This window comes from Heloderma suspectum, chromosome 13 (genome assembly GCF_057233095.1).
Source record: "Heloderma suspectum isolate Gila_16-S chromosome 13, 16-S_ref, whole genome shotgun sequence".
NCBI classification, from domain to species: domain Eukaryota; kingdom Metazoa; phylum Chordata; class Lepidosauria; order Squamata; family Helodermatidae; genus Heloderma; species Heloderma suspectum.
In genome coordinates, this window is record NC_139470.1 from 10107169 (window position 1) to 10124605 (window position 17437).

General features: G+C 49.8%; 1 protein-coding gene across 1 annotated transcript; it reads left to right on the forward strand.

Moving 5' to 3' along the window:
• The first annotated feature begins 611 nt into the window (after positions 1-611).
• FZD10 (frizzled class receptor 10) lies at positions 612-4266 on the forward strand. Its single transcript, XM_084820285.1, has one exon. It carries the CDS (start codon positions 1405-1407, stop codon positions 3163-3165), a length of 1761 nt encoding a protein of 586 aa, XP_084676411.1. The 5' UTR covers positions 612-1404; the 3' UTR covers positions 3166-4266.
• Positions 4267-17437: the final 13171 nt, after the last annotated feature.

Here is a 17437-nt window from a genome sequence, read left to right on the forward strand (position 1 = left end):
CGTGCTGCAGATCGAGGGAGAAGGAGGGTCCTTCCAAGAGTTTTTCTCTTTTCTGTTTCCAGTTGCTCCGAAGTGATTGGAAAGTAATCGCCGCGTCGGTTTCACCTTTTCTCATGCAAAGTGGGTGTCGCAGGAAAGGCGGATCCTAGGCCAGGTTGGGGGGGGGTGTAAATCCCGGGCTATAACCGCCTCCTAAAAGCACAGCTGCTAAAAGCCCCGGGAGTTACTCTTCAGAAAGAGAGAGAGAGAGAGAGAGAGAGAGAGAGAGAGATAGGGAGGAGGAGGAGGAGGAGGAGGAGAGGAGGAGGAAAAGCGAGAGAGCGAGGGCGCGCGTGGCTTTTACGCACGAACCTCTCGCCTCACCAAATCAGATCCAGGGACGGCGTGTGGAGTGCGCGATAGGAAGGGGTGGGGGAGCAGGGGAGTTTGGGTTTCTCTTTTCTCGCCCCCCCCCCCCCGCAAGCTCGCTTCGCCCTGGTGCTTCGGAGAGATCGCCTTCTCGCTCTCTGAAACCGGATCTCCCCCTCACCGCCCCCCACCTCTTTTCCCCAGCGCGCAATCCCGACGCCCGGCGAAACCCCACCTCTTGGGGGAAAGGGGGCGGTAGACAGTGGGAGCGGAAAGTGTGCGGTGGGGCGGTGGGATCGTCCGAGGCACAAATCGCAGAGCGAGCGAGAGACAAGAAGAGGGTGAGAAATCCAGAGAAAGAGCTGAAAGGGAAGACGGGCAGACACACACACACAGAGAGAGAGAGAATTCCCCACACGCAGCTTCAGGACATGTTATATCGGCGGCCGCAGGGATTTCGAATCAACAACTTTCAAAGCAGAGTGGGAAGAAAATCGACCGTTCCTGGCTGCGACTGGGGCCGGAGGAGAGAGCGTCTGTAGCGCCAACCCGTTCGGAGGACTTTAGGAATCACAATAGCGACAACAACCCGCCAAGCGGAGAGCTCTCCCAGGCGCTGCAGTGAGTTTAAAAATCACAATAGCGACAACAACCCGCCGAGTGGGTGCTGCAGTGAGTCGTCTTGGGCATGGGGCGCGAAGAGGCGAGAGGAACCTTCCTCCCACTGCCCCCCTGCCTCGGACACTGGTGATCAGTATGGACTTTGGCAGGACGAGCGCCGCTGTTTGGAGGAAAGGCTGTTGCCTGGAGTGAAAGGCTGTTGTTTTGAGGGGCAGGGTGAGAAGGTTTTGCTATGCTGCTGCCCCCCGTGAAGTGGATCGGGTTTGTCCCCTTCCGGGGGCACTCCTGGCGAAAGTTGGGAGCCATGGTGCCTGGGGAAGGGGCTTCAGGACAGCTGATCTAACACACACACGCACCCCTCCCCAGCTGTCTCCTTTCAGATACTCTCCAAGACGGGAGTACAAGCGTGGCTGGCGGCTTCCAGTGTTTACCAGCATGGGTACAGCCCACAGGAACTCCCGAGGGACTCTGGGCATCCTCTTGCATCTCGTGTGCTCCTGCTTTGGGATCAGCTCCATTGACACCGACCGGCCTGGGGACGGCAGGTGCCAAGCCATCGAAATCCCCATGTGCAAGGACATTGGCTACAACATGACCCGCATGCCGAACCTCATGGGCCACGAGGACCAGCACGAGGCGGCCATCCAGCTGCATGAGTTTGCCCCCCTGGTGGAGTACGGCTGCCACGGGCACCTGAAGTTCTTCCTGTGCTCCCTTTATGCCCCCATGTGCACCGAGCAGGTCTCCGCCCCCATCCCGGCCTGCCGGGTGATGTGCGAGCAGGCCAGACTGAAGTGCTCGCCCATCATGGAGCAGTTCACCTTCAAGTGGCCTGACTCCTTGGACTGCAGCAAGCTGCCCAACAAGAACGACCCGAACTATCTGTGCATGGAGGCCCCCAACAACAGCTCGGAAGAACCGCCCCGGGGCTCCAGCATCTTGCCCCCCATGTTCCGGCCACAGAGGCCACAGACCGCCGGCCACGACCTGCAGCACCCCAAAGACGGCCTGGGCCGGGCCGCCTGCGAAAACCCCGGCAAGTTCCACCATGTGGAGAAGAGTGCTTCCTGCGCTCCCCTCTGCACCCCCGGGGTGGATGTCTACTGGAGCCGAGAGGACAAGCACTTCGCCATCATCTGGATCGCCGTCTGGTCCATCCTCTGCTTCTTCTCCAGCGCGTTCACCGTCCTCACCTTCCTGATAGACCCCCAGCGCTTCAAGTACCCCGAGCGGCCCATCATCTTCCTGTCCATGTGCTACTGCGTCTACTCGGTAGGCTACATCATCCGCCTCTTCTCCGGGGCCGAGAGCATCGCCTGTGACCGGGACAGCGGCCAACTCTATGTCATCCAGGAAGGCCTGGAGAGCACCGGCTGCACCCTGGTCTTCCTTGTCCTCTATTATTTCGGCATGGCCAGCTCTTTGTGGTGGGTGATCTTGACTTTGACGTGGTTCTTAGCTGCCGGGAAGAAATGGGGCCACGAGGCCATCGAGGCCAACAGCAGCTACTTCCACTTGGCGGCATGGGCCATCCCAGCAGTGAAAACCATCATGATCTTGGTGATGCGGAGGGTGGCGGGGGATGAGTTGACAGGCTTGTGCTATGTGGGAAGTATGGATGTGAATGCCTTGACTGGATTTGTGTTGGTCCCTTTGGCTTGCTATCTCATCATAGGAACCTCTTTCATCCTTTCCGGCTTCGTGGCCCTCTTCCATATCCGGCGGGTGATGAAAACCGGTGGGGAAAACACAGACAAGCTGGAGAAGCTCATGGTGAGGATCGGGGTCTTCTCCGTCTTGTATACAGTGCCGGCAACCTGCGTCATCGCTTGCTACTTTTACGAGCGGCTGAACATGGATTACTGGAAGCTCTTGGCCATGCAGCAGAAGTGCAAGACGAACAACCAGACTAAGCACTCGGACTGCACCATGAGCGACTCGATTCCGGCCGTCGAGATTTTCATGGTCAAAGTCTTCATGTTGCTGGTGGTGGGGATTACGAGCGGCATGTGGATCTGGACCTCCAAGACCCTCCAGTCCTGGCAAAGCGTTTGCAGTCGGAGATTCAAGAAGAGGACTCGGAGAAAACCCGCCTGCGTGCTCGCGAGTGGCGGACTTTACAAAAAAACCCAGCATCTGCCAAAAGCCCACCACACAAAATACGAGTCAGCTTTGCAGCCCCCAACCTGTGTGTGAACAGAATGTATCATAGTAGTAGTAATAATAATAATTTTTTAAACAACAACAACAACAACTGTGTGTAACTCACTTAGACAGACTCACAAGTGCTCACAACAGCACTCAGAACTAATGAAAATAATGAGGATGATAATTAATAAAATTGTGCTTTTTCATGTTCAGAGAGGCAAAATAGCCAATTAAGGAAGGAGGGAATTAAAACGTTCACATTCAAGGTCTGCAGATAAAACTGAAGGTTGAAAGGGGTGGTTGTTTTTTAGTGCATGGAATATGGACAATGACTCCCCCCCCCCAATTTGTTTTAAATTGTTTGAATTCTCTCCCCCCACCCTAGCCCTCCTGGGATAAAAGTGGTGTGTAATTACCTGTATATATACTAAAAATTGGTTTGCCTTTAGATTTCTAACCAGGTAGAGGTAGGTTTTATAGAGCAATGATTTAAAAAAAACTTGAAAGAAAATGATGTCCTTCTAGGAAATTAGCTCTGTGAGAGAAAGAGGGAGAAGGGGAGGGGGAGAGAGAGGCTTAAGTTCAATCAGCCCATCGTTTTTGAAAACAACTGGTGTTCTTCTGACTTAAAGAAATGTTTTTACCAAATGCTTCTCATCTTACCTGGAATCTCTGAAAATAGGTTCAGTCCAAAAGGTTTCCCCATATTCTATTGCTTAAAAAGTCCTCCTGAAGAGACACCAACTCCAGGGGGGCGGGGGTGATGTGCAATACAGTTTTCACCACCTCTACCCTACCCTTGCCGGGACATGAAACAAGAAACAAGTGTTTTGCTGTACATAAAGGCAACAAAAGGGATCCCTTAACAAAAGCATGGAGGGGTCTACTCCTTAGAAACCCTTTAGCGTTACATTTTGTGGCTTTTTAATGGAAATCAGACACGTTTGGACTGATTTGTGGAAAAAGAAAAAGGGGGGGAGGGGATCCATTGAAAAGGATCCAAAGGGGCTTATTGACTCTTTCTATTGTTAAACAAATTCTGGCGATGAATAGATCAAGAAGCACTCTGTTGGATTCCCCACCCCACAGCAAAAAGAAACTTTGTCAAGACCTATGTGCTTTGCTGTGCAGGAAAGGCAGAAATGTATGTGAGACAGAAAAAGAATGTGTGTGTGTGTGTGTGTGTGAGAGAGAGAGAGAGAGAGAGAAAGTATATATTATATATATACAATTATTTTACATGCCGTGCTATTTTATTAAATAATAAGAATAATAAAATATGGCCTTTAGTTTGATGATAACGGAAAAGTGTCATTAGCATTCCATAATGAGGGGTCTTGTGGCAAATCTGTCTCTCTTGCAAATATTGTTTAATATACTAAGGGATGCTTTAGAGGTGACCATGTAAATTCATCTCTTTTAAGGCCAGGTTAGGATAACTTATTTTCCTTCCGGAACACAGAGTGACTTCCCCACTCCACCTTCCCCCAGACAGCCCATGATAAGATTGGCGAGGAACAAGGTTGTGCAAAGGGCTTAACATCCATTCACGCTGTAAAGGACCAAGGCTTGGATTTGACAACAGAAGAACAGAAAAGCCAGGATGTGTAGTGGTTAAAGCAATCGTTTCCTCACTGCGTTCTGGTGTCCCCTGGGGTTTCCCAGGTGCTTGTCGGGGGTTCCTATAAGGAAGGGTGTTCAAGGTTGTTCTGCACTATCAGTCTTTCCCCATAGTGTTCAGCCTAGCCTCAGGTGAATGGCACAGGGGTATCCCAAGCCATTGAAAGCAATGGGAGGACATTTCAGGAAAACGTTGGCTCAGCATTAGGGGAAATGGCCCCGTAGTAAGAGCTGGTTGACAGTCCTGGATTCATTGGTGTGTATTATCCTACCAAGTGCTCAATGTTGTCTTTTTTATTATGCAACCGATGCAAATGTCTAGTAAGGAGAGGGGCTGCAGCACAGTGATAGAGCACCTGCTGTGGGCGCAGAAAGTCCCCGGTTCGATTCCCGGCATCTCCAGGTAGACCAGGAAAAAACACCCTGTCTGAAACCCTGGAGAGCCACTGCAGGTCAGTGTTGGTAATGCCAGGCTAGATGGACCAAGAGTCTGAATCAGTATAAAGCAGCTTCCGATGTTCCTAACGCATGATCAAATGGCTCCCTGTATCCAGAACCAGATTACGTGCCTGCAGACATCGCCACTTCGGCAAGTGACGAGTTAGTAAAACGGTCAGCTCAAGCAACCCAGCAAACTTGGACAAATGGGTCATTTTCACTGAGAAATTTGGCCTTAAAGGTGGCCATGTACGTACCCCCTGTGTGTGTGGTAAGGGGTGAGTGCTACAAATTGAAGGATGCTCTTATATTATTCAATATACCAATGCCAGTTCTGAGGTGGGTGGGGGGCTTGAACAGGATGCCTCAATGAAGCCCCCTCCATGGAACAGGTTGTTCCTTCTCGCTGCTGCTGATTCAATAGCTCCCTCCCTCTGGCTGGCCTCAAACTGGCACAACTGCCCAGGGCAGAACGCAAGGGGGAAACGTTGCCCGAGCTCCATGCTCTCTCATCCCTGTTTGCATGCTTGGAGAGGGGGGCGCGTGACAGTACGGAGGAGGAAAATCAGAAGCAGCCCTGAAGTGATGTGGGTACCTCAGCAGGGGCCCACCAGTGATTCCAACCCTGGAGGCCAGCCCTGCTCAGGGGCTGGGCACTGACCTTTCGGGCGAGTGGAATAGCGGGCAGCACTGCACCTTTTTTTAATATTAGGATTTTTAAGATGCTGAGCTTTTTGATCTTGGTGCAAATTCCTATATGCACAGTCCCCTTTGCACAAACAGGGCTTTCACTGTAATTGGCGGGAGGGCTCTTCAGTGGGGATTCGTGCAGAGAGCTGTTTCTGAGGCCTCTCTTAGCTCTGCTCCCTGAAATCCTGGAAGAGTCAGGACAGGAACTGAACCAGAGAATTTCCATATGCAAAGCACATGCTTTCCCACTGCACGTCGTCTCATGCACATCGCGATCCTCATGTGCACATTTGAACCACTTTGCGGCAGCTTTAGGTTGCAATGGGGGGGTGGTTTCTTTCTGGTTGTCTTTGACATTATTGCATTATTCATATTCAGTGGAGGCTGGTGTCTCCGATGCCAGTGGGGCAGTGAATCCGCTCTGGGTTTCAGTCAGAACCGGTCAGAACTCTAAAGGAGCTATCCAAGGTGCTGAACCCATTCGGGGGATTGGGATGAGTACCCTGGAGAGCTCCTTTAGAGTTCTGACTGGTTCTGACTGAAACCCGGAGTGGATTTACTGCCCCACTGACATCAGATCCACCAACCTCCACTGTTCATATTCTAAACTGGCTCTTTTGAGGCAAGTACATGATACAAAAAATGGTGTGGGTACATTATGGACTGCTGCCGTGATTCTGTTGTGGAAGGATCTCCCTAAAGTAGGCTTCCCTGAGCAGGCCTTCAGATGTTTTTGACTACACCTCCCATCACCCCATTCCACTGGCTAGGGATGATGGGATGTGTAGCCCAAAGCATCTGAGGGGGCACCTTGTTGGGGAAGTGTGCCCTAAAGGCTGCCTTTGGAGAGAGACAAAATAAAAATCATACTGGGATCATGGGAGAAAGTGTTCATGTGAATCCAGATGGAAGAGAAAAGCAGAAAATTTGTATCCAGTGCCTACAAGATGCAAAGCAAGCTGGCTTCCTCGCCCACCCTTCTGCCACAATACCTGAGCTTTCCAGTTCCTCTGTCTATTCTTGGCCAGGGAGAGAACTGGAATAAAAACACACAGTTATCCAGTGTTGTAGCTTGGTATCGTGTTTACAAAGCAGGGGGATTATTGAGCTGATCCCGGGTTAACACTCTTCAAAATCTGCAGAGGGTTAAGTTTGTCATGTTGGAGATGAATTAGTGAATGAATGACTCCTTTCACTGTTGCCTTTTCCTAACACAGTGGTTCTCTCTTTGTAACAACGATGAAAGAAACAGCGGCCGGGCAGGAGCTGGTAGGCCGTTTGGTACAGAAGTCCCAATTGCCACTGAGGTTCTGTGTCCGTTGTTGTCTACTGGTCTTATACATGCAACAGAAAGAGGCGATCCTGAGACAGGAGGGAGAGGACTGTACCACTGGGTATCGCCTTTTAGAATGTGAAAAACTAAAGCATATAATTGCAAGTAAAAAAAATAATCTAGCACATCAAGGATTCAACCTATTCCCGGCTGTATTAGATTTCTACTTGCGGGGAGCATGTAAGCATTCAAAAATATGATGTCACTCCCACCACCACCACCTTCAGAATGGAGTACTAGAGAGCTTCAGCTATTGGGTGGTGTAGAAATGTAATTAATTAATTAATTAATTAATTAATTAATAATTAATTAATAGTTCATTTTACCTCAGGATTCTACCCTTTTCCCCACATCATTCTGCTGTATGTGTAGACCCAAGGGGGACAGTGTTTCTGTTCCAAACAGGATGCTTTAAACCACAGAAGAGTAAGAATGACTTGCCTTCAGATGAGCTCTTCCCACTGCATGAGTGACTGATCTGAGCATGCCTCCTAACTGTAAAGAACAGTGACTCATGCAAGAGAGGCAACAGTCATTCTGCTTGGGGATTTAATTGAATGGCCTGATCTCACTCAGTGAAGAGAGATGTGGCAGATTTGCCCACCAGTCCCAGTGGAGGGTGATTGGAAGGAAGCCAGGCCAGAGCAGTGACTCATGCAAGAGAGGCCATGGGCAGCCTCCTCAGTGGGTGGGCACTTCTGCTGTGTGGGCACTTCCACAATTGAAAGATCCAGTTTGCACATGATGCAGCAAAATTACACCACCCCCCGCCAAAAAAAAGAGCCTGATCAGAAGAAGGCAAAAGCAGAGCGCTGATACCAAATCACACAGAGATGCAGTGGGCAGCCTCCTCTGAGTGGGTAATTTTAGACCAACAGCGGCTTTAAATGATTGAATGGATGCATTTCTTGTAGCACCGCTCGTACCTGCCTCACATGGCATGCTTGTGCATCGGCATAATCACAGATTCAGGACAAAAAAGCAAAAGCTGTTTGCATGGCACATTATTTATTCACTGGCTGGTGATAGTTTAAAAGAGGATTAGACAAAGAAATACAGAGGGATGGGTTTAACAAATGATTGGGCATTGAGAGCTACGTGGAAAATCCAGGTCCATCCAAAGCTATCGATCTCTAGAGAGCAGTTGCTGGGCCATTTTTCCCCCAGCTGCACTAAAGTTTCCCTCGAAGCTCATGGGTTCTAAAGGAGACCATCTTAATTGCATAATCTCTCCACCAAAGGATGGGCCAGGATCTAAATAATAACATTAGGATGGGGAGCTGCTGTCCTGTGGGGGGCTTTCCAGGTACAACTGGTTTGGCTACTGTGGGAAGCAGGACACTGGGCTCAGATCAGAGGTGTTGAACCTCAGGGCCCATGGGCCACATCCGGCCCTCTGACGTTCCCCAGAAGGCCACCTCCCCTTCCACCGGTCCCACTCATGGGTCCTGATTGCAAATTGTTAGGTGGAGTCCCAGCAGTTTTGCACAGTTCCCCCCCCCCAGTCCTAAAAGGTTTAAATGCCTCATCTAGGTAGGGATGGTCGAGAAATCCTCCACGTCCTGAGGCTGGACTCCAAAGAATCTGACCTCCGGAGTCTGCGGCAGACAGGCCACACTCACCTCCGGATCTGGAGGAGTTCCCGCAAGGCGGCTCTCCAGCTTCCTATAAAACATGATGCGCGAATGGTGGCTGCCATTAGCTTAGCGCAGGAAAGCTACAGCCGTGAATGGCATATTGTACGCCATTTGCGGCCATCAAGCACTTACCTTGACCCAAATACAGCCATAAAGAGCTGCAATTTAGGTAAGAGTAAGTGCTTTACAGCCACAAATGGCGTACAATACGCCATTTACGGCTGTAATTCTCCTGCGATAGGCTAATGGCAGCTGCCATTAGTGTATCGTGTTTTATAGGAAGCTGGAGGGCTGCTCTGCCAACAAAAGCAGGCGTGGCAGGGCTCTGGAGGAATCCGCAGGGCCCCAAGTGGCCCGAATTGCCCCACAACACCCCCCGCCACTTGACCAGACAGTGGGGGTTCATACATCCCTACTCCTAGGCCTCAGTTACTAGTAGTAAGAGCTTCACACTAAAATATGATCGGGGTTTTGGGGGGGGGGTGGCCACACCCCTTTTGCCATTTGGCACCACCCACCACCACTGGAATGCACTCCCCAAGAGTTTCTCTGAAATGGAATTCAGCCCTCAGGCTGAGTTTCGACACCCCTGACTTGGATGGACCGTCGGTCAGATCCAGCTGGGCTCTTGCACTCCTAATGGAACCTCCATATCTAGAAGCAGTCTAACTTAGTCTGACCCCCGATATGGCTGCTACATCTACACTGGAGATGCTGAAGACAAGCAATACACATAGGCTATTGCCTTCATGATCTGCTGGCAGGTTTTCCCAGAAGCACAGAGGGCTGGACCAGATGGGACCTGGGAATACTGTTTAGGAATGACTAAATGGGGAGATTTAAAGGTACAGATCCTGTGAACGGGATGCAAAATGTGTTTTCCAGAGAGGAAAAGGCCAGGATATGACCAAAACGTCTTTAAACTGAAGGGATGTTACAAAGCATTGTATGATGCAGCATTGTGAAGGTTCCCTACTGCTTGAAAATAAAAAAAGTATAGGGGGGGAGTGAGGTGGGGAAAAGGAATATCAAACCCAATTTAAATCTCGGCCTGTCCATCCCAGAAGAAATTAAGCAACAGAAAGGGTCTTGTTTGCAACCCATAAGCTTCAAGGAAAATGTGGGTTGCAATGGCAGTGTCTGTGTACATGTGTCATTTTTTAAAGAGAAAAAACTGTGAAATATGCTGCTCCTAAGTTTTGTTTGGTTCCCGCCCGCCGCCTCTCTTTGACAGATGGGCAAAGTGATTAAGAGTGACAGATGCTAAATCATACAGCGCTTCCAATAAGTGGCTGAGGGTAATTATGTGATCCTAGAGGCCGCCTTTGATCCCGCATGACAAGACTGCCAGTTCCGAGGCATTTGGGGGAAACCCCGAAGGGAGACCAGCACCTGTTTGTACTTTCCGGTTCTTCTGCCTCCTGGTTCTGTTTGATCTCTCTCTCTCTCTCATTCTCTCTCTCTCTGAGCAACTCCGGGAGCCAGTTGACTTTCATTACTCATTTAGAAGGCGCTTTTAAAGATGCAACTTTGGTCGAAACTATATTACAGGGATGGTGGAGAAGAGTTTTGCTTGGGGATTATTTTGCAGGAATCATAGAATCATAGAATAGTAGGGTTGGAAGAGCCCTACAAGACCATCGAGTCCAACCCCCTGCTCCGTGTGGAGGAGGGTTTTGTTTGGGGATTTATTTATTTTTTTTAGGGATGGTGGAGGAGAGTTTTGTTTGGGGATTTTCTTTTGCAGGGATGGTGGAGGGGGGGTTTGTTTGGGGATTATTTTGCAGGGATCATAGAATAGTTTTTGGGGGGGTTAGCTGTGCTAACATCAGGATGATATGATCAACATTCCTGTTAAGAAGTGTTTGTTTCAGTTAAGATCAGGGTAAATAAATGATGGATTTAGAGATGGCTCGCTCGCTTGAACCTGACAAACACACAAGGTGCATGCAGTGGGGAGTTTCAGTGCTGCTCAGAGAACTACTATAAACATAGTAACTAAGAGAGCAATCCTATGGTTCCTGGATGAGCATCCCAGGGACCGTCGGATGGCTCAGGAAACCCCTCTGAGGTCCGAGGCAGTGCTCTGAACTTGGAAGAAGGAAGAGTCGGAGAGCTGACTCAGCCACTCCTGCCCCCTGGCAGCCAGGGGCCTTCCCTGAGGTCAGAAAAGCGATCTCAAAGGAGGAGGAAAGGGGTGTTCTGGTGGGCAGGGAGGGGAGGAAACCAGAGAGGCCAGGATACAAGTTATCCTGAGCCTCCTCCAGCCTCCTTCCCACCTCTCTGAAGCACCCTCACTAGATGGGTTGAATAGTCCATCTAGCAGCAATAGAGGATATTAGAGGACAGGGAGGCAAAGGGTCCTTCCCATCCCCTGCTACAGATCCAGTGCCAACTCCAGGTGTGGAGGGGGGCTTGGAAATGTGCCCCCATTGGGCCTCTTCTTCAAGTCACTGCCACCCACTTGCTTGTCCTCTTTGTGGACACAATCTGCACGACTGCCTGGAGGGAGAGCTTGAAGAAAGTGGAGGGTGCCACTCCCACCACCTTCTCATTCTTGTCATTGCTTTCATGTTCAAGAGTCTAGCGGTGGACCCCCAGTAGGGATATGGGCCTTGGTGAGTGTCCAATTATGCCTACCCCTGATCTGATGTCTTTAAATGAAGATGCCAGGGATGGAATCTGGGATTTTTTGCATGCAAAGCAGGCGTTCTAGCACTGAGCTCTGATCCCAGTATGATGATCCTTCCCTTGGTCCTTCAGTCTGCTTCTTTCCACACACATACAAGCATACCTGCTTGCTGCAGCAGTTTAGACGTGTGAGTGGACAAAAGGAGAAAGGGGGCAGAGCTGTCACCTGCTGCATCTCTCACTTTCTGGGTGGTTTTTCAGAGACAGAGTGAACCAGCAACCTTAAGTCATAAGGATAAGAACCTAAGAAGATCCCTGCTGGATCAGACCCAGGGCCCATCTAGCCCAGCATTCTGTTCACACATGGCCCAACCAGCTGTAGACAGGGAACCCGCAAGGAGGACATGAGTGCAACAGCACCCTCCATGCACAAGGGGGAAGAATCAGCAAGTTTGGGGACGTGGGGTACCTCAAGGTTTGCACAATACAAAACATGTTCTCCTTACAATAGGCCTGTGAGGTAGGCTAGGCTGAGAGAAAGTAACTGACCCAAAGTTTCCCACTAAGTTTTGTGGTGAGCAGAGATTTGAACCAGGAGTTCTCCTCAGTCACAGTCTAACCACTATGCAGCACTGCGTCTTACTTTCTCTCTCTTGGTCCAAACCTTACTGTGGGCTGGGACAAGCAAAGAAGAGGAGGAGAGCAGCCATTCCTGCCCTCACTCACCCACTCTCTGCCTCTGGGCCCAAACCCCATGGGGGGGATTACCCCGCCCTAAAAATGAGGGGTTGACTACTGCCCCACTGCCAGCAAAACCCAGGAATTGATCCTGGAGCAGACCTGGGGGATTTTCCCCTTATATTCAAGGAGAGAGGTCAGCAACCTCTTGATGTTTTAGAATACAGTTCCCATCAGCCCCAGCCAACATGGCCAATAGCCAAGGAGTGTGGGAGTTGTAGCCCCAAACATCTGGAGGGCTACAGCTGGTCTAGGAGAACACATTCCTCACTTGAGCTTAGCAGGTGCAGGCCAAATGTCCCCAACCTGGTACCCTTCAGTTCTGTTGGCCTACTACTCCCATCCTGCTGGCTGAGAAAGATGGGCACTGCAGTCCAACACAGCATGAGGGCACCAGTTCGGGGAAGGCGGTTTTGAATTTGTTTTGCTTTTGCTGCCCCCTTCTTTCCAAGAGAAGGTTGACCTCGCGGAAGGAAAAAGAAATCCCGGCATCTCTCTGCCCCTCTGTTCTCCCAGCCATGTGTGAGTCCTTTGTTCTCCAGGTTGCTTTGAAAATGCAAATTTTGCCCTCCTTTTGTAATCCTGAAGCAAGTGTAGGCACAGATCGCATTGTGGCTGGGAACTTTGCAGGCGTAGACCCGGCTGGATTAGGCCCTTGGTTGATCAAAGCTTTTCTAGCACTGAAAGCATGTGTTTACACTACACTTTGTGATGGCCTGGATGGAGGGTCACCAACTGTTGCTGTTGTTGTGTGTCTGGCGGGGCTCCCTGCACAATGGCGGGACAGGCAGAAATGCAACAGTGGGGTTTTAATTCATTATATTCTTCCTAGCATGGAAGTGGCACCAACGAGGAAAGCCTTGCCTATCTGCTTTCGGCCTGTTGCGCTACAGTTAAAGTCAGAGGAGCTCTGTCAGGGGAAAGAGTTGGCCACCTTAATTGGACACTTTGGGTTGGATCCAGATTTAGTCATACTTACGAGTAGACCGGGTTGGGGAACGTCAGGGCCAGAGATGAAATCTGGGCTCCCAATCCAGCCCTCTGGGGTTCCCTGGAGTCGATCCTCTGAAATCAATGGGACTGAAGTTAGTCATGATTTCTTTGGCCCATGGATTTTAATGGATCTGCTCTAACCATGACTACATCTGCATGCAACCCATTTTCAGCACTTTCTTCAGCTCTTTGGTTAACCAAACAAGCTACCTGCTGGCAGTTTATCAGGTTAAGGCTGCAAACGTGCTTACCACGAAGTAAGTCCTACTGAACTCAGCAGGGTTTACTTCTGAGTAAAAATAGGTAAGCGACCTCTTGATATTTTGGACTACAGTTCCCATCAGCCTCAGCTATCATGGCTGCCCACCCAGCTGTAATCCCAGACACATTTTCCTGGGAGTAAACCCCATTGAACTCAGTGAGACTGAGGGCTGTATCCAAGGTTAGTCCTATTTAGAGTAGACCCATTGAAATGAATGGGACTAAAGTTAGACTAACATTGGATATAACCTTTTGGATACAACCCTGAGTTGCTAAGTAGCCACACATAGGGTCAGGCTGTGTGGCTGTATTCCTGTGCACCGTTACTGCAGAGAAGCCCCATGGAAATAATTCTGGCTGGCTTCTGAGTAACCAGGCATGGAATCTGCTTGCAGAACTATAGCCTGTTTTAGCCTCTTGGGCTTATACTTGATAAATACATTCTAGGGTGCACAAGTGTTAAAGCGCTCAGGATTCCTGCACCTTCAGTCGTTATGTGGCATCTTTTGCATCTGGTCCCTCTTATCATTTATTATAGAGATTGCCTGACAAGCTACACCAGCAGAAATCCATCTTCAACTCACCTATTAAAGGTGCAGGAGCCCTTTCCCTTTGAGCATTTGGCCAGGGCCAGCACCAGGCTTTCGTGGGCCTTTGGCAGGGTGCCATTGATGGGCCCATGCCTGGTGCCAACTTCCCCCCTTCCCTATACACACTAGCATTGCTGCTGCTGCTGCTGCCCTGGACCCCACCGCTGGCACCATCAGAACCCCTCTTGGACATGGTGAATGCCCACCGGCCATGGAGTCAAGCCAAGAGGCAGCTCCACACCCATAATCAGCACCATGCGGCAGAGGTAAGCAGGATGGGGAGGTGGTGAGTGAATGGCATCATGCAAGCAGCTGCCAACACCGTGGCTCTTACAGTACTGAGGGTAGCAGGGATGCTGGGTGCATGGGGAAAAGGGCGATGGGCCCTTCTGAGCTTCTGGGCTCTCAGGGGGTGGCGAACCCCAGACGCCCACCCTGCATCTGGCCACCCTAGCTAAATGCTGGCTCCAAGCAGTCTGTCGTGCTCCGTGTGACCAAGAAATAGAGGGTGTCCGCTCATGAATCACCAAAAAAAAAAAAAAAGAAACACATTGCTTCCGCTGCCCCCCACCCAAAGAGGACATTGATTTGCATAATATTTGCATAGGCTGATGGATATGTCGAGATGCAAACTTAGAAATAATTATTATAATTGAAGAAGAAATGCATGCAGTACATCTCTCCAGCGTGTGGACAACTGTGACCGGGTGACCTGGGTAACTGGACCTGCTGCCCAGTTGCTGTCGGTGGGAAACTGTTCTGATGGTTCTTTATCTTTAAACCAGAATAGGACAGGACAGCCTTTCAAACAGAGGACTGCCCAGTGTAAAAGAGGACATGTGGCCACTCTACCGGCAGAGAGAAGCATGATAGGGGCAGGAACCCTGTCCTCTTTGGCATCTGGGGGGCCCAGTAACTTTCCATCGATGTGCAAAAGGGTAAATGCGAGCTTTATCGTCCCGTTCTTCACATAACCTTTAAAGGGAACGGTCTCCCACAGAACTAGGGTGCTTTCCGTCCTTGCGAAAATGGCTCTTGAGCGCGAAGTGTTTCTTGCTCTCTCCCTCTCCTCGACAATTGTGTTTTCGAAATGCACCCGTCTTCAGAAGAGCTCCGACCGCTGCCCCTGCAGCAAAAGCTTTCGCCAGGCATTCAGGCTCCGGTTTTCACTCTCGACACAAGAGAGGTAAACTTGTAACCTGGGAAAAGAAAAAGAAACAGACCCGACAAGGGGGCCCGAGTTAATTTCATTTGCATGACAAAAAGATCCTTAGATTTGGGGAACAAGGCGATGCCTTTTGAAATGCACAGTCCCTTCTGTTGTCAATGGGAGAGGAAAGAGGCCACGGAACGGGAAGATCACGGCCCCCTCCTCAAAGGAAAAGATCTATATATACAAACACTGGGGAGTGGAAGAGGGGAGCGGCAGGGGTGATGGTAGGCCTTGCTGTGTGTTAAGAGCCTATTCCAGTATTTCCCCCAGACTTTGGAGGCACACTTTTTTCTCTCCCCCAGAATTAAAATCGAAGGCAAAACTTTATTCTTACACATTGGAGGAGAAAGAAGCAGCTATGACTGGAAAGAGGAAAGCCTGGAATAGGCACTCCAACAGGACAAATGCCAATCGACAGTCTCCCCTGATGGATCTCTGCGTTGGAACTGATGGAATGAGACAGACACGCTTGATGCAGACACGTGACACAATTATCTGCCTTAGTAGAGGGTGATTGGGAGGCAGCAAGGGCAGGACAGCAAGTCATCCAGAGCTGCAATGGGCATCTTCCTCTGCAAGAGAATTTTGGACTCATCCAGGGGTGCAATGGACATCTTCCTCTGCAAGAGTACTTTGGGGTCTCCAGAGGTGCAATGGACAGTCTCCTCTGGACATAAGTACTTTGGGCCCATCCGGGGATGCAATGGGCATCTTCCTCCACAGAAGTACTTTGAGCTCATCCAGGGGTGCAGTGGGCAGCCTCCACTACAGATGAGTAGTTTGGGCTCATCGTGGGAATTATTTAATTACGTGACCTCCCACAGTGTCCTAGCCATACTCTCATGGCACACAGTTTGAGAAAATCCTACTCTGTTCTCACAACTACATCAGCCAGGCCGGGCATGGAAGTGGACGGTAAAGGCTGGTGAATTGTGGGTGGAGTCAGGGAAGAACATGGCAGGTCAGGATTGGAGCCAGGATGGGACTTGGTGCATTACGAGATGGAGCCTGGCAGAATCTGATGAGTCGTGGGCAGCAAAGTGGTAATTCATAACTCAGAGATGTTCTCCAGTCAAATATTTTTTTAGCAGTTGGTAGTTTGTGGACATGCCTGGCTTAAAGTCCCCTGTGACTATTGTACAAGCTGTTGGCCGCCTCTACAGATTAAAACTGTGTTCTGTACCGGTCTTCAGTCTATGATTTCAACAACCCCAAACTAGGGATGTATGACAATTTTGTTGTGATTCATTTTATACTCGAATTTGCCCCATTTGCAACTCCAAATGTGAATGGGAGCGCAACTTTGGGGGAAAACTTGCAGATTTCCAGAGCCTTGTGATCGGGTAAAAAAATTGTGTTCACAAGAAAAATGTGTACTCTAAAATGCACATTTTAAAAAAAAAGTATGCATTTTCATGCCTTAGTCAGTCTATGGGGGGAGTACAGATGCGGGTGTGCACTTTTAAAAAATGAGCACCGAAATGCATACTTTTCTCATTCAAACAAAAAGAAAAACAGACTGCAATCAGAAACAAAAGTGAGCTTTAAGGTGGAGCTCGGAGAATCTCAGCAAACTTGAGCTTTGCTAATTCTCCCATCCTTACCCAACACCACTGCAGGCAGAGCCTGGCAGAATCTGGTGATCCATGGGCGGAGCCTGATAGAAACTGCTGAATCATGTAGGCAAAGCCTAGCAGAGTCCCATGAGTTATGGCTGGAGCCTAGTAGAATGGTGAGTCATATAGGCAGAGCCTGGCAGAAGGATGAGTTGTAGGCAGAGCCCGGCAGAATCTGAGTCTTATACTGGATTTCTGACCCCAGTACTGTACTGTTTACTTAGGAACACAGAGTGTTAACTTATACCAAATCATAGATCACACAATCATAGAATCATAGGGTTGGAAGGGTCCAAGACCACTGAGTCCAACCGCCTGTTCAATGCAGGAAGCCTGATTCCCAGACAGTCTCCCATCCAAGTACTAACCAGGGCTGACCCTGCTTAGTTTATGAGATCAGACGAGATCAGGCGCATCCAGCCCTTTGCTCGTACCACTGGCTCATCTACTTTAGTATTGTCTAACTGACTGGCAATGGTTCTCCAAAGTTTCAGAGTTTCAAAGTTTCCAGCCCCACCTGGAGATGCAGGCAGTGAAACTGGGTCCTTTGGCATTTTCAT